Below are 25,200 nucleotides of genomic sequence, written 5' to 3'. Positions count from 1 at the left end.
AATGTTAGCGTTGCAGCAGTATCAAAAACAAGGCATTGCACATGAGTAGAAATTAAAGAGTAGAGATAAACAACACTAGAATTTAAACATCTCAAAACAGAATTAAATGCATTAATAAGTAAAACATATACAGTCGACCGCGAAGATGAGAAATCTGGTCCTAAATCGAAGAGACAGGCTTCCGAGGGCGGTCTATATAAAGGGCAGGTGGTCCGAGGGTCACCGCACTCGGCTGCAGCACTCTCTTCCAGGCCCCACGTCTTCATCGATGTTTGGAAGCGACCGACCCCAGTTCGTAGACGGGTTAGTGTAGTCCATTGCCGACGTGGTAGTTGGTCTCCTGCTATGGCGCCATCTCCTGGGTCCCAGATGTAGGGTGGATGCATGGGGTGGATGCGGGAGAGTCCGGGTAGCCCCCACTCCTGCTTCCAAGCAGCCGCCAACCATGCATCTCTGGGGAGGTGCTTAGAGGTGGAATTGAGCCTCTCTTGTGCTTCCTTGTTATAGGGGAGGCGATGAAACACTACTGACTGAAGGGCTATTATATTTAAGGATTTGTTTACAGATTTTAAACAGCAGCTACTCTATGATTTATTTGCACTCAAAAAAATATTAAAATACTAAAAATAAATATCTACATTGACTGAATAAATCCTTTAATGTGTCAATCGGCCTGAGGCTATATTTAAACATTTACAGAAACACATTTAATCAGTAAAAGCAATAGATTGTTACGTTTTTTACTATTTGTTTTATTCCTATTTAATTATGCATATTTAGTTATTTGTTTACCAAGCTTCTCTGTGACTTATTTGCACCTGCTTCATATAGAATTTAAAATATTAGAAAAATAAAATACTAAAAAGAAATATCTACCTTGACTAAATAAAGCCTGTAATGCGTGTATCGGCCTGAGGGGGCAGCACTGACCCGCCAGCCCTCATGACTGACCGAACTTAAAACCGTAGAAGAAGACTGCTCCCCCACGTGAGAACATGCCTGCTCCGGGAGGAAAGATAAACAGACCGAAAACTGTAAGAAACTCTCTCTATTTTATACATTTCATCCTCTGAAAGCGCGTTGAGTGTTTTTAGTGAACCGGATGTTGATACGTCATAACTGGAGAGCTAGCCACTGTTAGCATCAAGAGCTAACAACAATATGCTACTTCACCAGCTAACCTAGCTTCCTGTTGCTACATGTGAAAACCTGGTGAATAATAGTGAAAAAGAAGCTTAAAAATACATTAAATGTGTGTTTTATGAAGGTGTGGTTCTGTAGATAACATGCAAGGGGCTATAGAGTGGGACAGATATTCAGAAAAGAGCAAACATGTGGATTTAATCCCACTTTAATGGATCCAAGGTGATCAAACTAAATGCCCCAAATACCATCATAAAGTGCTTGTTCACACCATCACAGGGTGTTACTCAGGGACTGCTGTTCAGCGGAACACAAACCTGTTTCAGTGTCTAAAGCTTTGGCTCATTTACTGACATTTCTGCTTCTAAAGTAAAAAGAAAGTGTGTTTCATGAAGTGATTCCCTTTACCTGAAAGTGTTTGAATGAGGACAGGTATCCTGACTCAACAGCTAACGCGATCAGAGACACGTTATTACCAGATGCTCTGATTTATCCGCATTTTAGTGATTCAAACATTTCCACTCAGCTCATGTTGAGTTAGAAACTGATGAGAGTTGCTCCTTCATTGATCAGCTTGATTAAGAAATGGTGACACATCCCCCTCTTCCTCATGTCTCTTCTACATCAACATGTGTCCCCTCTTCTCCATGTCTCTTCTACATCAACATGTCTCCCCTCTTCTTCATGTCTCTTCTACATCAACATGTGTCCCCTCTTCTCCATGTCTCTTCTACATCAACATGTGTCCCCTCTTCTTCATGTCTCTTCTACATCAACATGTGTCCCCTCTTCTCCATGTCTCTTCTCCATCAACATGTGTCCCCTCTTCTCCATGTCTCTTCTACATCAACATTTGTCCCCTCTTCTCCATGTCTCTTCTACATCAACATGTGTCCCCTCTTCTCCATGTCTCTTCTACATCAACATGTGTCCCCTCTTCTTCATGTCTCTTCTACATCAACATGTGTCCCCTCTTCTTCATGTCTCTTCTACATCAACATGTGTCCCCTCTTCTCCATGTCTCTTCTACATCAACATGTGTCCCCTCTTCTCCATGTCTCTTCTACATCAACATGTGTCCCCTCTTCTCCATGTCTCTTCTACATCAACATGTGTCCCCTCTTCTTCATGTCTCTTCTACATCAACATGTGTCCCCTCTTCTCCATGTCTCTTCTACATCAACATGTGTCCCCTCTTCTTCATGTCTCTTCTACATCAACATGTGTCCCCTCTTCTTCATGTCTCTTCTACATCAACATGTGTCCCCTCTTCTCCATGTCTCTTCTACATCAACATTTGTCCCCTCTTCTCCATGTCTCTTCTACATCAACATGTCGTCTCTTCTCCATGTCTCTTCTACATCAACATGTGTCCCCTCTTCTTCATGTCTCTTCTACATCAACATGTGTCCCCTCTTCTTCATGTCTCTTCTACATCAACATGTGTCCCCTCTTCTCCATGTCTCTTCTACATCAACATGTGTCCCCTCTTCCTCATGTCTCTTCTACATCAACATGTGTCCCCTCTTCTCCATGTCTCTTCTACATCAACATGTGTCCCCTCTTCCTCATGTCTCTTCTACATCAACATGTGTCCCCTCTTCTTCATGTCTCTCCTACATCAACATGTGTCCCCTCTTCCTCATGTCTCTTCTACATCAACATGTGTCCCCTCTTCTCCATGTCTCTTCTACATCAACATGTGTCCCCTCTTCTCCATGTCTCTTCTACATCAACATGTGTCCCCTCTTCTCCATGTCTCTTCTACATCAACATGTGTCCCCTCTTCTCCATGTCTCTTCTACATCAACATGTGTCCCCTCTTCTTCATGTCTCTTCTACATCAACATGTGTCCCCTCTTCTTCATGTCTCTTCTACATCAACATGTGTCCCCTCTTCTCCATGTCTCTTCTACATCAACATGTGTCCCCTCTTCTTCATGTCTCTTCTACATCAACATGTGTCCCCTCTTCTCCATGTCTCTTCTACATCAACATGTGTCCCCTCTTCTTCATGTCTCTTCTACATCAACATGTGTCCCCTTTTCTTCATGTCTCTCCTACATCAACATGTGTCCCCTCTTCTTCATGTCTCTTCTACATCAACATGTGTCCCCTTTTCTTCATGTCTCTTCTACATCAACATGTGTCCCCTCTTCTTCATGTCTCTTCTACATCAACATGTGTCCCCTCTTCTCCATGTCTCTTCTACATCATGTGTCCCCTCTTCTCCATGTCTCTTCTACATCAACATGTGTCCCCTCTTCTCCATGTCTCTTCTACATCAACATGTGTCCCCTCTTCTCCATGTCTCTTCTACATCAACATGTGTCCCCTCTTCTTCATGTCTCTTCTACATCAACATGTGTCCCCTCTTCTTCATGTCTCTCCTACATCAACACGTGTCCCCTCTTCTTCATGTCTCTTCTACATCAACATGTGTCCCCTCTTCTTCATGTCTCTTCTACATCAACATGTGTCCCCTCTTCTTCATGTCTCTTCTACATCAACATGTGTCCCCTCTTCTTCATGTCTCTTCTACATCAACATGTGTCCCCTCTTCTCCATGTCTCTTCTACATCAACATGTGTCCCCTCTTCTTCATGTCTCTTCTACATCAACATGTGTCCCCTCTTCTTCATGTCTCTTCTACATCAACATGTGTCCCCTCTTCTCCATGTCTCTTCTACATCAACATGTGTCCCCTCTTCTCCATGTCTTCTACATCAACATGTGTCCCCTCTTCTCCATGTCTCTTCTACATCAACATGTGTCCCCTCTTCTCCATGTCTCTTCTACATCAACATGTGTCCCCTCTTCTCCATGTCTTCTACATCAACATGTGTCCCCTCTTCTCCATGTCTCTTCTACATCAACATGTGTCCCCTCTTCTTCATGTCTCTTCTACATCAACATGTGTCCCCTCTTCTTCATATCTCTTCTACATCAACATGTGTCCCCTCTTCTTCATGTCTCTTCTACATCAACATGTGTCCCCTCTTCTCCATGTCTCTTCTTCATCAACATGTGTCCCCTCTTCTTCATGTCTCTTCTACATCAACATGTGTCCCCTCTTCTTCATGTCTCTTCTACATCAACATGTGTCCCCTCTTCTTCATGTCTCTTCTACATCAACATGTGTCCCCTCTTCTTCATGTCTCTTCTACATCAACATGTGTCCCCTCTTCTTCATGTCTCTTCTACATCAACATGTGTCCCCTCTTCTTCATGTCTCTTCTACATCAACATGTGTCCCCTCTTCTTCATGTCTCTTCTACATCAACAAAGGAAGTGTTGTTGTTGTTGTTCTGACAGGAAGTGTTGTTGTTGTTCTGACAGGAAGTGTTGTTGTTGTTCTGACAGGAAGTGTTGTTGTTGTTCTGACAGGAAGTGTTGTTGTTGTTGTTGTTGTTCTGACAGGAAGTGTTGTTGTTGTTCTGACAGGAAGTGTTGTTGTTGTTCTGACAGGAAGTGTTGTTGTTGTTCTGACAGGAAGTGTTGTTGTTGTTCTGACAGGAAGTGTTGTTGTTGTTGTTCTGACAGGAAGTGTTGTTGTTGTTGTTGTTCTGACAGGAAGTGTTGTTGTTGTTCTGACAGGAAGTGTTGTTGTTGTTCTGACAGGAAGTGTTGTTGTTGTTCTGACAGGAAGTGTTGTTGTTGTTCTGACAGGAAGTGTTGCTGTTGTTGTTGTTCTGACAGGAAGTGTTGTTGTTGTTCTGACAGGAAGTGTTGTTGTTGTTCTGACAGGAAGTGTTGCTGTTGTTGTTGTTGTTCTGAAAGGAAGTGTTGTTGTTGTTGTTGTTCTGACAGGAAGTGTTGTTGTTCTGACAGGAAGTGTTGTTGTTGTTGTTCTGAAAGGAAGTGTTGCTGTTGTTGTTGTTCTGACAGGAAGTGTTGTTGTTGTTGTTGTTCTGACAGGAAGTGTTGTTGTTGTTGTTGTTCTGAAAGGAAGTGTTGTTGTTGTTGTTGTTCTGACAGGAAGTGTTGTTGTTGTTGTTGTGACAGGAAGTGTAGATAAACTCCTGATTTGAGAGGTGTATAAAGTACAGCGAGGTCCTGATTCACACGGGCTGCTCTTCATGTTGTTATTAAGTTGTTGTTGTTGTTGTTGTTCAGGAGCTGCGGGGGAACCTGTGTAAGCGTCGGCGGGTTCTGAGCAGAGAGAAGAGGAAGAGGCATCTGATCACCGGACACATCATGGACGCCGGACTCATCACCAAGCATCACCTGAAGAAGAGGAAGTCAGAGATTTAAATAAATTAACGTTTTATATCAAAATTCAACATTTTCAATAAAACGTAAACAAAAAAACCTGAATATTATTTCTAAATGTAAATAATTTTTAATCCTTATCTTTGGATAAAAATGTAAATTTTAGAAACATTTTTATTTGTAATTATTTCCGTTTTATTGAAAATGTTGTTTTAATCTTTTTTATAGATTTAATTCAGAAAATAAATATTTTTGTTTTGTCAAATTATTCCAGAAATAATTTTGCTACACACCCAGGCTGACGTGTTGTTGTTGTTGTTTAGGTCGAGCGCGCGGGCGAACATCACGCTGTCGGGGAAGAAGAAGAGGAAGCTGATCAAGCAGCTCCAGCACATGCAGAACGAGAAGAGCAGCATGGAGGGTAAACAACAACAACAATAACAATACATTTAATTGACATATCGCCTTTCATCATCCCAAGGTGCTCAACAAAGAAACATTCAACACGACGGGGGGGAGTGTTACATTGGGGGGGGGGGGGGTTCATCATCATCATCATCATTCATGATTCTCATCAGTATTATCATCAAAGAGAAATATGAGCGTTACATTTCTCTTAGCTCTGTTTGTTCATCTTTTAAAAGATGTCTGAATGATAAACAGTGATCGATGTTAAAGAGGAACTTGCAGGTTTTTTTTTCTACATTTTTGCTTAAACTTGCCTGAAAATTCAAATAAAAATTCAAATACTACTTTAGTTATAGCCTGATATATGATAGCTAACTTCACAATGTTGTGATGTGACGTTAGCTAACATTCTGTAGCTAACGCCGGTCACTCACCAAGATAGCTGCCCAGTTCTCCACTGGTTCTCCTCACACCACAGCTCCATTTCTCTCCCATGGCCGTTATTTCTTCTAACCCTTGGCTGCTCCTGGTCTCTTGGACGCCTAGCAGGCTCATCATTATAAGGTTGTGGTCCGTCATATGCATTCGAATATTCATGTTCAACTTCTTCTGTGTCTTCTGTGTCGAAACTAGCATTGGGATCCATGTTTATTAATACGTTACACCGGCCGCTCTCCCCCTTGTGTCCCCCGTGTTACGTCACACGCGGGAGGTCACGTGCCGAGGCTTTTTTATGCGGAAGTGAAAATTTCTTACAAAAACGACTCCAGATGTCACTGAAGTTTATATTTCTTTATATGTTTTAGAAAATCTAGTGTATTCATCTTTTTCCTACACATTTATTCTCTGGTGTCTCTAACCTGGAAGTTGCTCTTTAAGGACTAACGTTTATAATAAATACATTTGTATTGATTTTAAGATCTTTTCATCAATCATACGTATTGGGATCATTTGTATTAATGTGGACCGGAGGGAGAGGGTGACGAGCAGAAGTTTCACTTTCCTTTTTTATTTGAATTCCAGCTTTGGTCATGAAGAATATGTTTCTCTGTTGTTCATAAAGCATAAAGCAACAGCATCAGAGCACGGTGCAGAGTCTCTAGATGAGTCCCTCCTTCTTATTAAACATCCATGTTGTAGTCCTCTGTATAGAAAACTGTAGTTTCCATAGTTTCCCCACAGCAGCAGACGCACATTCAGGACGTCCGCTGGCGCATCATAAACACGTGGGATAGTGAAAATGCATTTGATTCTCTAAAGTACCGCAGTCTCTCTTCTCCTAAGTCCTTTTGAATTCTCCTATCCACTATCCCTTAACCCCGTGACCTTTCACTCAGAGGTCAAGGGACAGGCGTTAGGGACAGACGTTAGGGACAGACGGATAGGGACAGACGATAGGGACAGGCGATAGGGACAGACGTTGGGGACAGACGATGGGGACAGACGTTGGGGACAGACGATGGGGACAGACGTTGGGGACAGACGATGGGGACAGATGTTGGGGACAGACGATAGGGACAGACGATAGGGACAGGCGATAGAGACAGACGATAGGGACAGACGGATAGGGACAGACGATACGGACAGACGGATAGGGACAGACGATACGGACAGACGGATAGGGACAGACCGTTAGGGACAGGCGGATAGGGACAGACAATAGGGACAGACGGATAAGGACAGGCGTTAGGGACAGACGATGGGGACAGGGAAAGACGATAGGGACAGACGGATAAGGACAGGCGTTAGGGACAGACGGATAAGGACAGGCGGATAGGGAAAGACGATAGGGACAGGCGGATAGGGACAGACAATAGGGACAGACAATAGGGACAGACGGATAAGGACAGGCATTAGGGACAGACGGATAAGGACAGGCGGATAGGGACAGATGATAGGGACAGGCGGATAGGGACAGACAATAGGGACAGACGGATAAGTACAGACGATGGGGACAGATGGATAGGGACAGATGTTAGGGACAGGCGGATAGGGACAGACAATAGGGACAGACGGATAAGGACAGACGTTAGGGACAGACGGATAAGGACAGGCGGATAGGGACAGACAATAGGGACAGACGGATAAGGACAGACGATGGGGACAGATGGATAGGGACAGACGGATAAGGACAGGCGGATAGGGACAGACGATAGGGACAGGCGGATAGGGACAGACAATAGGGACAGACGGATAAGGACAGACGATGGGGACAGACGGATGGGGACAGACGGATAGGGACAGACGATAGGGACAGGCGATAGGGACAGACGATGGGGACAGGCGTTGGGGACAGACGATGGGGACAGACGTTGGGGACAGACGTTGGGGACAGACGATGGGGACAGATGTTGGGGACAGACGTTGGGGACAGACGATAGGGACAGACGATAGGGACAGACGTTGGGGACAGACGATAGGGACAGGCGATAGAGACAGACGATAGGGACAGACGGATAGGGACAGACGATACGGACAGACGGATAGGGACAGACGATACGGACAGACGGATAGGGACAGACCGTTAGGGACAGGCGGATAGGGACAGACAATAGGGACAGACGGATAAGGACAGGCGTTAGGGACAGACGATGGGGACAGGGAAAGACGATAGGGACAGACGGATAAGGACAGGCGTTAGGGACAGACGGATAAGGACAGGCGGATAGGGAAAGACGATAGGGACAGGCGGATAGGGACAGACAATAGGGACAGACGGATAAGGACAGGCGTTAGGGACAGACGGATAAGGACAGGCGGATAGGGACAGATGATAGGGACAGGCGGATAGGGACAGACAATAGGGATAGACGGATAAGGACAGACGATGGGGACAGATGGATAGGGACAGACGTCAGGGACAGATGTTAGGGACAGGCGGATAGGGACAGACGTTAGGGACAGACGGATAAGGACAGACGTTAGGGACAGACGGATAAGGACAGGCGGATAGGGACAGACGATAGGGACAGGCGGATAGGGACAGACAATAGGGACAGACGGATAAGGACAGACGATGGGGACAGATGGATAGGGACAGACGTCAGGGACAGACGGATAAGGACAGGCGGATAGGGACAGACGATAGGGACAGGCGGATAGGGACAGACAATAGGGACAGACGGATAAGGACAGGCGTTAGGGACAGACGGATAAGGACAGGCGGATAGGGACAGATGATAGGGACAGGCGGATAGGGACAGACAATAGGGACAGACGGATAAGTACAGACGATGGGGACAGATGGATAGGGACAGACGTCAGGGACAGATGTTAGGGACAGGCGGATAGGGACAGACAATAGGGACAGACGGATAAGGACAGACGATGGGGACAGATGGATAGGGACAGACGGATAAGGACAGGCGGATAGGGACAGACGATAGGGACAGGCGGATAAGGACAGACGATGGGGACAGGCGGATAGGGACAGACGATAGGGACAGACGGATAAGGACAGACGATGGGGACAGGCGATAGGGACAGACGATAGGGACAGGCGGATAGGGACAGACAATAGGGACAGACGGATAGGGACAGACGATAGGGACAGGCGATAGGGACAGACGATGGGGACAGGCGTTGGGGACAGACGTTGGGGACAGACGTTGGGGACAGACGATAGGGACAGACGATAGGGACAGACGTTGGGGACAGACGATAGGGACAGGCGATAGAGACAGACGATAGGGACAGACGGATAGGGACAGACGATACGGACAGACGGATAGGGACAGACGATACGGACAGACAGATAGGGACAGACCGTTAGGGACAGGCAGATAGGGACAGACAATAGGGACAGACGGATAAGGACAGACGTTAGGGACAGACGATGGGGACAGGGAAAGACGATAGGGAAAGACGGATAAGGACAGGCGTTAGGGACAGACGGATAAGGACAGGCGGATAGGGAAAGACGATAGGGACAGGCGGATAGGGACAGACAATAGGGACAGACGGATAAGGACAGGCGTTAGGGACAGACGGATAAGGACAGGCGGATAGGGACAGATGATAGGGACAGGCGGATAGGGACAGACAATAGGGACAGACGGATAAGGACAGACGATGGGGACAGATGGATAGGGACAGACGTCAGGGACAGATGTTAGGGACAGGCGGATAGGGACAGACAATAGGGACAGACGGATAAGGACAGACGTTAGGGACAGACGGATAAGGACAGGCGGATAGGGACAGACGATAGGGACAGGCGGATAGGGACAGACAATAGGGACAGACGGATAAGGACAGACGATGGGGACAGATGGATAGGGACAGACGTCAGGGACAGACGTTAGGGACAGACGGATAAGGACAGGCGGATAGGGACAGACGATAGGGACAGGCGGATAGGGACAGACAATAGGGACAGACGGATAAGGACAGACGTTAGGGACAGACGGATAAGGACAGGCGGATAGGGACAGACGATAGGGACAGGCGGATAGGGACAGACAATAGGGACAGGCGGATAAGGACAGACGATGGGGACAGATGGATAGGGACAGACGTCAGGGACAGATGTTAGGGACAGACGATGGGGACAGACGATAGGAGCTGATCTTTGGATTATTCGACTGCGACCCTTGTCCCCAAAGGTGCGGAGGCGTGAACGGGGAATGGAGAGCAGGCCGGAGTCCGGGATGGAAGGGTGGAGGAGATCTGTGAGGCACGGAGGGGCGGAGGGACCGAGGGGAGAGGGCACGGGGGGACCGAGGGGAGAGGGCACGGGGGGACCGAGGGGAGAGGGGGGAGAGGGCACGGAAGGACCGAGGGCAGAGGGCACGGGGGGACCGAGGGGAGAGGGGACAGAGGGAGAGGGGAGAGGGGGCAGAGGGCACGGAAGGACCGAGGGCAGAGGGCACGGGGGGACCGAGGGGAGAGGGGGCAGAGGGCACGGAAGGACCGAGGGCAGAGGGCACGGGGGGACCGAGGGGAGAGGGGACGGAGGGAGAGGGGAGAGGGGGCAGAGGGCACGGAAGGACCGAGGGCAGAGTGCACGGGGGGACTGAGGGACCGAGGGGAGAGGGCGCGGAGTGACTGAGGGGAGAGGGCACTGAGGGACTTGTAGGAGACGAGGAGGAGGAGGTGATGTGGGACTCGACCGGGAGTCAGTGGGGGTGATGAGCTGCAGCGCTTGGTGCGTGCGAGGACCCTGGCAGCTGAATAAACACAACTTACAAATGAATTATAAAAAAATTCTAAATTGAAATATTTTTCCAGAGATAATAATAAATAATAAATCCAAAATGTTTCCTGTTTTTAAAAATGAATGAAACTTTCCAAACGATAAAAAACCCAGTGATGTGATTGGTTCAGGGCACGAAGACCTTCCGAACAGACGATCAGTCCAGTACCTAAACTCTCTGTTTTTGACTCCTCAGCTGAGACCACAGTAGCGGTACCACAGAAGAAGAGTCAGGAGTCTGCTCCGAGCCAGAAGAAGAACAAGAAGAAGAAATCAGTGGGAGCTCCGGGGGAGGTGGAGATGGGCGACATCGAGTAGAGAGAAGAAGAAGATTACATATGGACTGAAATACAAGTCTCTCCGTTTGTCTCCAGAGATCTGCTGCTGCTGTGTTTCAGCAGACGAGGAAGACGAAGAGAGACGAAGAGAGACGAAGAGAGACGAAGGGGAGAGCGTGAACACCAGGAGAGCTTTGGATTATAATCATTAAGAAAACGTGATTTAAAGTATTGAGACGTTCGTCTCGTTGTGCTGTCATGTTGTTTTAATAAACACTTCCTGTAACCAGCTGTGTCTTCTTCTCACGGCTAAAGGCCGACTTCATATCATTCGCTCCGTGTCCTTTATATTTATTATTATTTAAAGTAAAATACTAAATATATTCAAAACTAATTATTTTCTTTCATTTTAAACTGAGTCCAGATTTTTTATTAAAAACGTAGAAAAGTATGAAACGAAGCTTTTTGATGTGTTTTTAATCCAATAAAATGCATTTTCTTTAGTTTATTTATTTTGACCCAGATTTTCTTGTCTGTATTTTCATGAACCTTTTATATTTTGTTTAATTTTATAATTATTTAAAAATGGTCAACAGGATGAGATGTGTTAACATCACAAATGATTAAATATTACTTTTTTATATTTAATCTTTTATCTCAAACCCCACTGCAGTCAGCATGTCGTTGTGTTGTCCCTGTGGCGCAGTGGACTGGAGCACAGGTTCAAACCCCACTGCAGTCAGCATGTCGTTGTGTTGTCCCTGTGGCGCAGTGGACTGGAGCACAGGTTCAAACCCCACTGCAGTCAGCATGTCGTTGTGTTGTCCCTGTGGCGCAGTGGACTGGAGCACAGGTTCAAACCCCACTGCAGTCAGCATGTCGTTGTGTCCCTGTGGCGCAGTGGACTAGAGCACACGTTCAAACCCCACTGCAGTCAGCATGTCGTTGTGTCCCTGTGGCGCAGTGGCCTGGAGCACAGGTTCAAACCCCACTGCAGTCAGCAGGTCGTTGTGTCCCTGTGGCGCAGTGGACTGGAGCACACGTTCAAACCCCACTGCAGTCAGCATGTCGTTGTGTCCCTGTGGCGCAGTGGCCTGGAGCACAGGTTCAAACCCCACTGCAGTCAGCATGTCGTTGTGTCCCTGTGGCGCAGTGGACTGGAGCACAGGTTCAAACCCCACTGCAGTCAGCATGTCGTTGTGTCCCTGTGGCACAGTGGCCTGGAGCACAGGTTCAAACCCCACTGCAGTCAGCATGTCGTTGTGTCCCTGTGGCGCAGTGGACTGGAGAACAGGTTCAAACCCCACTGCAGTCAGCATGTCGTTGTGTCCCTGTGGCGCAGTGGACTGGAACACAGGTTCAAACCCCACTGCGGTCAGCATGTCGTTGTGTCCCTGTGGCACAGTGGACTGGAGCACAGGTTCAAACCCCACTGCAGTCAGCACTTCGTTGTGGCACAGTGGACTGGAGCACAGGTTCAAACCCCACTGCAGTCAGCACTTCGTTGTGGCACAGTGGACTGGAGCACAGGTTCAAACCCCACTGCAGTCAGCATGTCGTTGTGTCCCTGTGGCGCAGTGGACTGGAACACAGGTTCAAACCCCACTGCGGTCAGCATGTCGTTGTGTCCCTGTGGCACAGTGGACTGGAGCACAGGTTCAAACCCCACTGCAGTCAGCATGTCGTTGTGTCCCTGAGACACTTCACCCCAAAGTGCTCCTGTGGGGATTGTCCTCAGTATTGAGTATGTGAGTCGCTTTGGATAAAAGAGACTAACAAGTAACATGTAATGTATAAACACGTATTTCTGTATTAACACTTGAACCCTTAAACTGTCTTTTAACGCCTAGATGAGGTGTTTCGCAGCGGGGTGGAGGGGCGATTACACCGAGTGTGTGAGCAGATTTTGGGATGCATCATTTCTCACTTTCACTATTTCTCCATGAGGTATTTTATTTATTATCTTATTTATTTTTTAATTAGATTTTCTTAGATATCAGTATTTTAATTAACCTTATATATTTTTTATATTATTTATAAACATTAAAAAATGATGGGATAAAAAAAAGAAGATAAATAACCGTATTAAATATTACTTTTCTTTTAATATATATTTAATGTTTTATCTTTAATCTGCAACAAAATATATTGTGTAGGCTTTACTGGTATTATACGTTTTTTATTTTATTGAAAGACAGAAGTGAATTACTTTCTTTGTTTAAATATATCATTTATTTCTACATTTTCTTTATTATTATTCAAATTAAACGTTTTGGTTTATTATCATTATTTCTAAATATTGCCTATGTGCTATCACCCCTCTTTGATCCCACATTGTTCCTGCCTCTTTAATTATTGATAACCCCTCTATAACCCTCTTATATAAACACGTATTTCTGTATTAAAACCTGATTTTAACTCTTAAACTGTGCTTTGTAACGCCTATAGATGAGGTGTTTTGTAGCGGGGTGGAGGGGATGATTACACCGAGTGTGTGAGCAGATTTTGGGATGCAGGATCCGTGTTTCCCTCCCCCTCCTGCAGGCAGAGGACAAAGAGTAAAATGGGTCAGACTCCGGAGGGAAGAGCATCCTGAATCCGGAGAGCGACCATCGTGCTGCTCTAACCCGGCCTTTTCATCATTTTAATTTAAATAAAACCCCACCTTCCTCCATCCTCTCCGATCAGCGCCATGTGGAGCATTTAAAGGAACATTTGAAGCCATTTTCTGTAAACCAACATGTCCTCTCCGGATCTCACTGGAGCTGAACTGGTTTGATTGGGATTCAGATCTTTTTTTTTTTTGTTGGAGAAGCTCCGGTGTTTTTCCAGAGACCGACTCATCGGGCTGAGTCTATCCGACGAAGGGGCGATGGATGCGGGGTCGAGCTAATCCGTGTCCCCGGTGAAAATACAGGTACAATAGCTTTGAGGCTAGTGTTAGCATCAGTGAAGCTAAGGGCAGGTGGATCATTGAATAACATTAAATTAGCTGCTTTTTATTAGGATGTATATAGATATTTTACAGTATTTAAATGTGATATAGTGTCATGTTTAACAGATCGTTTATTTATGTATATTTACAGCCTTTAATCCGCAGTTTAAATCCACTTTGCGTACCTGTTATCATATGGAAGCCCACTGATGCCAATATGATGACAAATATGTCATTATCAATTTAACACATGGAAGCTCTTTAAGGCCAATGTGGTGGAAATCATAATAGTGTTTTCAATTTTAAACTCCCACAAACATTTGATTAATTGCTTCTATAAGCTAGCAGTTAAATTAATCAGTGTCCCCTTTAACGGTTGCCTTTGTGATAAATACTAGTTATTAAGAGACTTTATTTCAGTTTTTCTGTCAACAGCTAGCTTATTTACCTAGCTTTATAGCCTCTAACATGATGGGTCCACTTTGCGGTTATTTATAGGTATATATATACCCCCTAATAAAACAAAACACACCTTATTTTATAGTGTATTTTTATGCATTTAATTTAAAAACATTTATTCAGACTTTTTTAATTCTGTTGTTTACCCGTTTCATGAGTAAAAAGAGACTTATTCATGCCTTAAGAACACCACAGAATGTATTTAATGTTTATTATTTAGTTCTTTTAAAAATAAAGAGCTGTACTAAAGGTAACATATTTAACATTTAAAACGTTTTTCTTCATAAATGGTATACAATTTGTAACATTTTTTCTAATTAAATCAGATTTAAAACACTTGCTTGTATCATAAACACTTTATTACGAAGCAACAAACCAATACTGTTATTTATTTTTGTGGGAACAAGGCTTGTGTACATTAAATAATTTATTCGAAAAACCTTAATTAGCTGCTAATTGCCCTTTTCTTAAAAATATGGAAGCCCATATCTGCCAGTGTATGAAAACAAACATCCTGTAAATCACTACAATAATAATAATAATAATAATAATAATAATAATAATAATACATGGGGTTTGTATAGCGCTTTTCCTAATGCTCAAAGACGTTTACAATGATAAACTATATTAAAAATAATGATAGAGGGCAATTTCTCACACAAAACGTGGACATTAAGCCCCAAAACCGTCTCATACATGACGTGTGCTCACATAACCCTCGTGTTTTGTTTCAATGATCAGAACGTGGAGTCCAGAGGTGGAAGTATTGGAGTACAAATACTTTGTTACTTAAGTACATGTTTCTGTTATCAGTACTTTACTCCACTACTTATCTTTCTGACGACTTTTTACTTTTACTTCTTACATGTTGAACCCAAATACCTGTACTTTCTACTTCTTACATGTTGAACTCAAATACCTGTACTTTCTACTTCTTACATGTTGAACTCAAATACCTGTACTTTCTACTTCTTACATGTTGAACACAAATACCTGTACTTTCTACTTCTTACATGTTGAACTCAAATACCTGTACTTTCTACTTCTTACATGTTGAACACAAATACCTGTACTTTCTACTTCTTACATGTTGAACTCAAATACCTGTACTTTCTACTTCTTACATGTTGAACTCAAATACCTGTACTTTCTACTTCTTACATGTTGAACTCAAATACCTGTACTTTCTACTTCTTACATGTTGAACTCAAATACCTGTACTTTCTACTTCTTACATTTTGAACTCAAATACCTGTACTTTCTGCTTCTTACATGTTGAACTCAAATACCTGTACTTTCTACTTCTCACATGTTGAACTCAAATACCTGTACTTTCTACTTCTTACATTTTGAACTCAAATACCTGTACTTTCTACTTCTCACATGTTGAACTCAAATACCTGTACTTTCTACTTCTCTCATTTTCCAAACAGGCTGGTTCCTTTAGTCTGAATGTGTGTTTGGTGGCGTGATCATTATTATTTAGAGTCATTGCGTGCCTATTGATTTGAACACGATCCTTGTATCCATCATTTCCTGGTCTTCTCTAAAGAAGAGGGACCAATGGAAACGTTGTCATGTTGCCGTTGGTCACCATGGAAACATTCATTAGCTAACAATGACATTATTGTTCTATTAATATAAAGGGAGGTCAGGTACTCTTTAAAACAGCTGCTAGTTATGGGAACTTTTTACTGAAGTACATTTCAAAGCCTCTTTACTTTCACTTGAGTAAAGAAGTTTAGTCAGTACTTCTACTTTCACCAGAGTATTTTTAAACACGGGTATCTGTACTTCTACTTGAGTGAAGGATGTGTGTACTTCTACTTGAGTGAAGGATGTGTGTACTTCTACTTGAGTAAAGGATGTGTGTACTTCTACTTGAGTGAAGGATGTGTGTACTTCTACTTGAGTACTTCTACTTGAGTGAAGGATGTCTTTGTCCTCTCTGTTCAGACGCACCTGGAAACCCATCGGATAAGGAGCTGTAAAGCAGATAAAGTGACGTCCCAGCAGGGGGTAAAGTCTGCGGACTGTGGACCTTCTGATGGAGGACGCTGCTAACGGTAAGTTCTTGCTTCAAATGCACTAAATATATTCGATTTAAGTCACTACTATTTAGAAATATTTATGGCTATTTCACTTCCATCCTTTGGTTACTTTAACTCAATGACTCTAAATAATAATGATCACGCCACCAAACACACCTTCAGACTAAAGGAACCAGCCTGTTTGGAAAATGTGAGAAGTAGAAAGTACAGGTATTTGAGTTCAACATGTAAGAAGTAGAAAGTACAGGTATTTGAGTTCAACATGTAAGAAGTAGAAAGTACAGGTATTTGAGTTCAACCTGTAAGAAGTAGAAAGTACAGGTATTTGAGTTCAACATGTAAGAAGTAGAAAGTACAGGTATTTGAGTTCAACATGTAAGAAGTAGAAAGTACAGGTATTTGAGTTCAACATGTGAGAAGTAGAAAGTACAGGTATTTGAGTTCAACATGTAAGAAGTAGAAAGTACAGGTATTTGAGTTCAACATGTAAGAAGTAGAAAGTACAGGTATTTGAGTTCAACATGTAAGAAGTAGAAAGTACAGGTATTTGAGTTCAACATGTAAGAAGTAGAAAGTACAGGTATTTGAGTTCAACATGTAAGAAGTAGAAAGTACAGGTATTTGAGTTCAACATGTGAGAAGTAGAAAGTACAGGTATTTGAGTTCAACATGTAAGAAGTAGAAAGTACAGGTATTTGAGTTCAACATGTAAGAAGTAGAAAGTACAGGTATTTGTGTTCAACATGTAAGAAGTAGAAAGTACAGGTATTTGTGTTCAACATGTAAGAAGTAGAAAGTACAGGTATTTGAGTTCAACATGTAAGAAGTAGAAAGTACAGGTATTTGAGTTCAACATGTGAGAAGTAGAAAGTACAGGTATTTGAGTTCAACATGTAAGAAGTAGAAAGTACAGGTATTTGTGTTCAACATGTAAGAAGTAGAAAGTACAGGTATTTGTGTTCAACATGTAAGAAGTAGAAAGTACAGGTATTTGAGTTCAACATGTGAGAAGTAGAAAGTACAGGTATTTGAGTTCAACATGTGAGAAGTAGAAAGTACAGGTATTTGAGTTCAACATGTAAGAAGTAGAAAGTACAGGTATTTGTGTTCAACATGTAAGAAGTAGAAAGTACAGGTATTTGAGTTCAACATGTGAGAAGTAGAAAGTACAGGTATTTGAGTTCAACATGTGAGAAGTAGAAAGTACAGGTATTTGAGTTCAACATGTAAGAAGTAGAAAGTACAGGTATTTGAGTTCAACATGTGAGAAGTAGAAAGTACAGGTATTTGAGTTCAACATGTAAGAAGTAGAAAGTACAGGTATTTGAGTTCAACATGTAAGAAGTAGAAAGTACAGGTATTTGAGTTCAACATGTGAGAAGTAGAAAGTACAGGTATTTGAGTTCAACATGTAAGAAGTAGAAAGTACAGGTATTTGTGTTCAACATGTAAGAAGTAGAAAGTACAGGTATTTGAGTTCAACATGTAAGAAGTAGAAAGTACAGGTATTTGAGTTCAACATGTAAGAAGTAGAAAGTACAGGTATTTGAGTTCAACATGTAAGAAGTAGAAAGTACAGGTATTTGAGTTCAACATGTAAGAAGTAGAAAGTACAGGTATTTGTGTTCAACATGTGAGAAGTAGAAAGTACAGGTATTTGTGTTCAACATGTAAGAAGTAGAAAGTACAGGTATTTGTGTTCAACATGTGAGAAGTAGAAAGTACAGGTATTTGAGTTCAACATGTAAGAAGTAGAAAGTACAGGTATTTGTGTTCAACATGTAAGAAGTAGAAAGTACAGGTATTTGTGTTCAACATGTAAGAAGTAGAAAGTACAGGTATTTGTGTTCAACATGTAAGAAGTAGAAAGTACAGGTATTTGTGTTCAACATGTAAGAAGTAGAAAGTACAGGTATTTGTGTTCAACATGTAAGAAGTCAAAGTCAAAAGTCGTCAGAGAAATAAGTAGAGGAGTAAAGTACAGATACCAGAAACTTGTACTTGAGAACAGTAACGAAGTATTTGTACTCCACTACTTCCCACCTCTGTTTGTTACGGCAGTGAGAGTTGCCAAAGAAATGTCGTTGTACTTTGTATGATGACGATGAAGATATATTCTATATATTCCACTTATTTTGCCGTCTATTAATAAAACCCACTGACCTGATTCGCTCTGAGGAGGAAAGCTAAAAATGGAGACGCTCTATTTTTACTCGGAGTCGATTGATTCGTCTAATTTAGGCTCGTGTTTTGTCAGCGGAGACAGATCTGGGACGCTTAAAAAAAAAGGTGTTTTAGTGTCAAAAAACTGTCAGTGAGACGTTTTAAAAAAAGTCCATCAAAGGAATTTAAATCTAAAGATACTCGTGTTGTTATATAATAATACATTTGCTGTCTATGCTTTTCTACCATTAAGTAAATAATCACTTTCCCTAATTATTAAGTATTTCATTAGCCTCATAATTCCAATAAACTCCTTTTTTATTTCTTTTTTATTCCGTCATCGTGTAATCAGTAAAAAGAGACGTATTCATGCCTTTTTATTTAATGTTTATTATTTATTAAGTTCAGCTAAAATAAAGACCTGTAATAAATCTCATTTACTTGACATTTTTCTTCATAACTCTTATAAAATGTGTGAATATTTTTATAATTTAATCTGATTTCTTTACTGAATATAACTTATGAGTGTATGCCTCATTCAAATAAATTGTTTTAATTAAATAAACATGTTGTTTTTTAGGCTAAACACCCAAAATAATGTATTTAGGCAGAATATTTGTTTATATGAAAACACAAAGGGGCTCTGTTCTGCTCTGTTGTGATTGGTCGACCGCTCCGATGTCCCGCCCCTTAGCCTATCACGTACAATGTGTAGGATTATAATATGTAAAGTTATATTTAAGTGTATTTATTTGAGTATAAATGAATAACTCGTATCGTGTCCTCTCTCCTCAGTTCTCTAGTGTTTGTGGACTCTCTCTCTTTAAAACTGACCGTAGATCAGCGGCCGCCATGACGCCTCCTCCTTCTTCTTCCTCACCAACGCTGCTGCTGGTGGTGGTGACATCACTGATGACATCACTGGTGACATCACAGGCGCTGGACCCGGAGACGTGTTACTCGCGACAGCATCTGAGCGCCATCGTGAACGTGAGGCAGGCTATGACCAATCCCAGCACAGCGATGGACGCCCGGGCCGTGACCTCAGACAGAGACTGCGTTCTCTCCTGCTGCTCTGAGGAGGTGAAGCCAGGTGAGGTCACATGATCACGCTCACATGACCCCCGTCACATGACCCCCGTCACATGATCACGCTCACTCTGTATGTGTTTAACCTCCAGCTAGCTGCTACCTTTTTGATTGTTTTTTGTAGACCTGGCAATAAGCTTCTGATTCTTTCTGCTAGCGTAACGTGAGACCTCTCTTTCCTCCTCCTTTTAACTCATGAGACTTTTCAATTCTGACTTCTTTCGTGGTTTGTTGAAGGAGCTAAATGCAACATGGCCGTGTTCAATGGCAACAAGCCGGCGGGAGAGGATAACTGCTTCCTGTTTCACTGCGAGGTGGAGCAGGACTGTCCTCTGATGAAGGCGCAGGACAACATCAACACCTACGACATCTACAAAGGTGACCTCATCCCACTCAGATCCACCCAATATCTATATTTAATATGTGAAGCAGAAAGATCTAAAAAACTTAAGGTTGTCAATGTTTACTTCAGATTAGCTCCACGTCAGAAATGATCATGCTTGTCACATGTCTCTCTCCATAGAGGCTGAATCATCATGTTAATCACATAGCTATCATATGCCTCAAACAGTCCTGATGCTCTTCTAGGTAATCACACATCCTGTCATGTTCACAGCTACAGGTGATACCTTTGTTAGCATGTTGCTCTCATGTTGGAGGAGGACATTCAGTGTGTTCCCAACAGTTAGTCCTTCAGTTAGAGAGAGATTAGTTTGACTGAATTTAAAACACATTAATAACGACTGTGTCTAATTTCCCGCTCAGGTTTGATTCATCCAACCACGTTGAGAACCTCGACCACAACGACCGCCACCACTGAACCAACCACCATCACCATCACCACTACACCAGCACCAACTACACCAGCACCAACTACACCAGCACCAACTACACCGCCAACCACACAACCCACCACCACACAGAGTACCACAACAACAACAACAACAACAACGACACCAACAACCACCACCACCACTTTGGCGCCAACAACACCACCAACGACCACCATGACGACACCACCTCTTCCACCCTTCATCATCCTCGCCACCATGGCTCCAGTTCCTCCAGAAACAGCCACCACAACAACAACAACAACAACTTCTCCCACAACAACAACCGCCATGAAAAAGCCAAATAAACCCGGTCGAAAACCGAATAAACCGCCCAAGAGACTAAGGCCTCATCCTGTGAACAACGCCCATCCAACGCAGAGCTCCACCACGCTACTTCCTGTTGCTATTAGCAACACAGAGGCTATAGCAAGAACTACTGAAACTACAACTCCCACGACTACAACTCCCACTACTACGACTACAACTCCCACTACTACGACTACAACTCCCACTACTACGACTACAACTCCCACTACTACGACTACAACTCCAACAACTACGACTACAACTCCCACTACTACGACTACAACTCCCACTACTACGACTACAACAGCAACAAGAACTACAACTCCAACAACAACAACAACAACCATTCCACCTACTACAACTACTACAACTACTACAACTACTACACTTCCCACAACAACTACTTCCTGCAATTCTTCTCCACCAAGTACCACAACAACAACCACCACCATTTATACAACAACAACAACAACAACAACAACAACTCCGCCCTCCACCACACGTTCGTCTCTGCCAGCGAATCTCGTAGTCGTCGTCCCAAAAGACGCCGTCCAATCAGATCGCGCCCTCCAGGACTCGGGGTCTCACGGGGCGTTGAAAAACGGTGTTGTGGCGTTTATGGTGCTGGGACTAGCCGTGCTAACGCTAGCTTTAGCGGTCGGCGGACGAAAGGCGATGGAGTCGTTCGATCGACGACATTACACGAGACTGGAGCTCAACGACCTGCACTACGAGGTGTGAGGGGTGTTTTTCATTCGTGACGGGAGCTCGGAACGGACCAAAAGGCTTTAAATGTTGGTTCATGGGAGGATGTTTTGATTTTACGTTAGCTAAGACACGTTTGTTTGTTGAGATCTACGAACGTAATCTGGCATCTACATACGTTAGCTAACCAGCATTTGTTAGCCTGGATGTACGAACGACGGAAACTTGGAAAGTACTAAAAGACTTTAAATGATTGTTCATCTGATGGTGTTTTGATTTTACTTTAGCTAAGAAACGTTTGTTTGTTTGTTGAGATCCAAGAACGTTAGCTAACAAACGTTCGTTATCCGGCTTCTACATACGTGAGCTCACCAACATGCGTTAGCCTGGATGTACGAACGGCGTACGACTCTGAAAGGACTGAAATACTTGAAATGAGCGTTCATCTGATGGTGTTTTTATTTTACGTTGGCTAAGAAACGTTTGTTTGTTGAAATCCACAAACCTTAGCTAATGAACGTTTGATATCTGGCACCAACGTTCGGATGTACGGACGACGTACGTACGAAATGTGACGGGGACTCGGAAAATACTTTAAATGATTGTTCATCTGATGGTGTTGATTTTACATTAGCTAAGAAACGTTGTTTGTTGAGATCTACGAACGTTAGCTAACAAACGTTCTTTATCTGGCTTCTAAATACGCAAGCTAACCAACATTTGTTAGCTGGGATTTACGAACGACGAACGTACGGAATGTGACGGGGACTCGAAAAGGACTAAAAGACTTGAAAGGATTGTTCATCTGATGGTTCAGCACAAACTAAGAGAACGTGTGTTTAACTGAAGAGGCGTTACACTGAGAATAAAACTCACTTCACGATGTTGATTAGGGCTAACGTAGGTTTATAAATAATGATCATTAAAATGGGTGAGGTACAATCCTGATTGGCTGAAGGCTGTGCATTATTTCATAATAGCCAAACAGAATGTCCTCAGTTCATTCACATTGCCCTAAAATATGATTACAAACGACATCAGATTTAGTGAGTGTGGTATAAAAACATGACCTCATTGGAGTCACTATTATTTCCCAATCAGTTATTGATATGGATAAATCCTCCATAAATTACCCATAAACAAATTGCATTGTTTGAAAATTATCATTTGTGGACTTTCATGGATGGCACGATTGTATAATTTTATTTCGGTAAATATCTTATCATACAGTAAACGGGAAAACCCCAGAAGGAGATCATGTCTCTACGTTTAGCTCGTCCAAAAAATGCATCATAAGACAAATCAAACGCATCTTTAACGCTCTCTTTTTTAATATATTTTGTGCACAATTGAACAAAACTTCTGCTGAGTTTCATGTTTTAAGAAGATTTGTTACATCTTATCACAAAGTCATGTATTCGAATAATTAGAAAAACATCGTAATTAAGTAAAATAATGAAAAACTTTTAATCAGACTTTTATTTCTAACTATTAATTATTAAAAGTATTTGTTTATGTGGAGATGGCGATGAACAAACAAACAGCAATATTTTTATTCCCTGACTCTCAGGAAGCCTCTGTACATTCTTCACGGGTTATTATTATTATTATTATTGTGTGTATAGACACCTGCATGTATTTGTACTCACATGCTTCAGACTCTGCACTGTGCTGCTTTTCTGTCCACATGGCGCTGAATCGGGTTCTTGAAGGTTTAAAAAATATCGGAAATGGAGCCGGAGTTAAATTCAGAGACTCAACATTTTAGAGATTAGTGGAACATTTTTGGGACTAATTTATGAGAAAAAAACATATTAATAGAAAGTTTTCCTTTAACTTACATGGAAAATTTAACATAAAAATATCACCAACATTTCTGAGAAAAAAATTAAATTTGGAGATTTTTTTTCTAAATTATGAACAAAATTAGATGGAAATTATTTTTAAACTGTTTTAAAAAAAAACATTTTTAACATTTTTAAAAAACTGAAATTGAAAGAAAGAGAATCTCAGTTTTTTCACGTAAATTTAAAACTTAAATCTAATTTTTATTTTTTTAAATATCTTGCTTTTATTGTGTTTTTTTCTCGTAAATGCACAAATTAAATGGTAATCCAACGTTGTTTCTCTGAATGTTTCCCCCTCTGGCTCCATATTTGTTCCTGTTTTTAACCTTTAATTGACCTCACAGTCGGTCATATATAGATATATATATATATATATATATATATATATATATATATCACGTGGCTGCAGCTCTTCGATGCACTAACTGTGTTTTTGATAAATATGATATGCTTCTTTTTGAATATTAGATTGTTTTTCATAAGTAAGAGTACACTGGCCACGCACTATTTTCCTACACTGATGAAGACGATGATGAAGATGAGTGCACACACACTGCTGATGTTCCTCTGTTCTTAATAACCTCACGATGGTGACAGTTTGGTGTCTGTGACGTGATGCTTCTGCATACAGTCCATGTAAGGATTAAAAAAAATGTGATTTTTGATCGTCGTGATTGTGCCTTTTTTTCACTGATTCTGGGGATGGACCCTGAACTCAACACGAAATCATTCAGACACATTTTTAAAGATTTGATAAAAGAGGGAGGAAGTGAAACGCTCTGTTGAGTCTTTTTGTGTCTGTTTTTGATTATGTGTATTTTTATAATCATTGTCCATTTTTGATAATTTCTTTTTTAAGTCATTTTACGTCTATTTGATCACGTTGTCTCTTTTTGGTCCCTTTGCATTAATGAGCATTTTATTTGTCGTTTTGATCAGTTTGTGTCTATTATAATGTTGTCTTTTTGGTCATTTCCCATCTGTTTTACACTCAGACCTAAACACAGTAAATTGTGATGAAATGAACATATTTCTTATTGTTTAGATTCCACCAAGTATTAATCTGGAGCTGACGTTTGTTTACACATTCTCTGCTGATTTATTAATCTACAAAATGTTTCTCGGAAGTCTTCTAAGGGAGGATGATTCTGTATTTATCGTCACTTGTTTATCTTCAGACTTTGTTCTCCAGCCTTAGTTCAACTTAGTTTATCCAACATCTGTGATTTTCTATACAGATACAACTGATTTCGTTCACAATAAAATATGTTTAATGCACGATTACAAGCACTTCAAATAAGTATACAAATCCCAGTCAAATTATAAAAAGTGAGACAAACATGATGATTTACCCTCCTGTCAGTGAAAGGGTTTTTTGTGACTGTATGTTCTTTAGTCTCTTTCTGATCGTCTCTTTAAAACTAATTATTTTATGCCTTTTTACATATGCACATTTCATTTGGTGTATCTTTTTGGTCATTATGTGTCTGTTATTAATCACTTTGTCTCTCTTTTACCCGAAGTTAAAACTTACTTTATCCAACATCTCTATCATTTTAAATCCTTTCTCTGAGTGC

The 25,200-nt window shown here is 42.1% G+C and overlaps 3 protein-coding genes across 4 annotated transcripts in view; all 3 read left to right on the top strand.

The window, feature by feature from the left end:
- tbk1 (TANK-binding kinase 1) overlaps window positions 1–25,200 on the top strand; it is a 155,657-nt gene that overhangs the window by 102,363 nt on the left and 28,094 nt on the right. The gene's annotated exons all lie outside the window — the stretch shown is intronic.
- c4h11orf98 (chromosome 4 C11orf98 homolog) lies at window positions 892–11,521 on the top strand. Its single transcript, XM_079654185.1, has 4 exons — window positions 892–1,034; window positions 5,260–5,384; window positions 5,679–5,776; window positions 11,154–11,521. The coding sequence occupies exons 1-4, from the start codon at window positions 996–998 to the stop codon at window positions 11,273–11,275; spliced, it is 384 nt and encodes a 127-aa protein (XP_079510311.1). The 5' UTR covers window positions 892–995; the 3' UTR covers window positions 11,276–11,521.
- On the top strand, window positions 13,670–24,286 carry mansc1 (MANSC domain containing 1). Of its 2 annotated transcripts, XM_079655735.1 has the most exons (5): window positions 13,671–14,152; window positions 16,586–16,695; window positions 19,639–19,936; window positions 20,170–20,310; window positions 20,698–24,286. In XM_079655735.1, exons 3-5 carry the CDS (start codon window positions 19,696–19,698, stop codon window positions 21,810–21,812), a joined length of 1,497 nt encoding a protein of 498 aa, XP_079511861.1. In that variant the 5' UTR covers window positions 13,671–14,152; window positions 16,586–16,695; window positions 19,639–19,695; the 3' UTR covers window positions 21,813–24,286. The 2 variants fall into 2 exon arrangements, with proteins under 2 accessions (XP_079511862.1, XP_079511861.1); XM_079655736.1 differs by lacking the exon at window positions 16,586–16,695 and having other exon boundaries at window positions 13,670–14,152.

This window comes from Notothenia rossii (assembly GCF_949606895.1).
Source record: "Notothenia rossii genome assembly, chromosome: 10".
NCBI lineage: Eukaryota > Metazoa > Chordata > Actinopteri > Perciformes > Nototheniidae > Notothenia > Notothenia rossii.
Note: the sequence above shows the minus strand (reverse complement) of the source record. Positions and strands in the feature narration are given on the sequence as shown.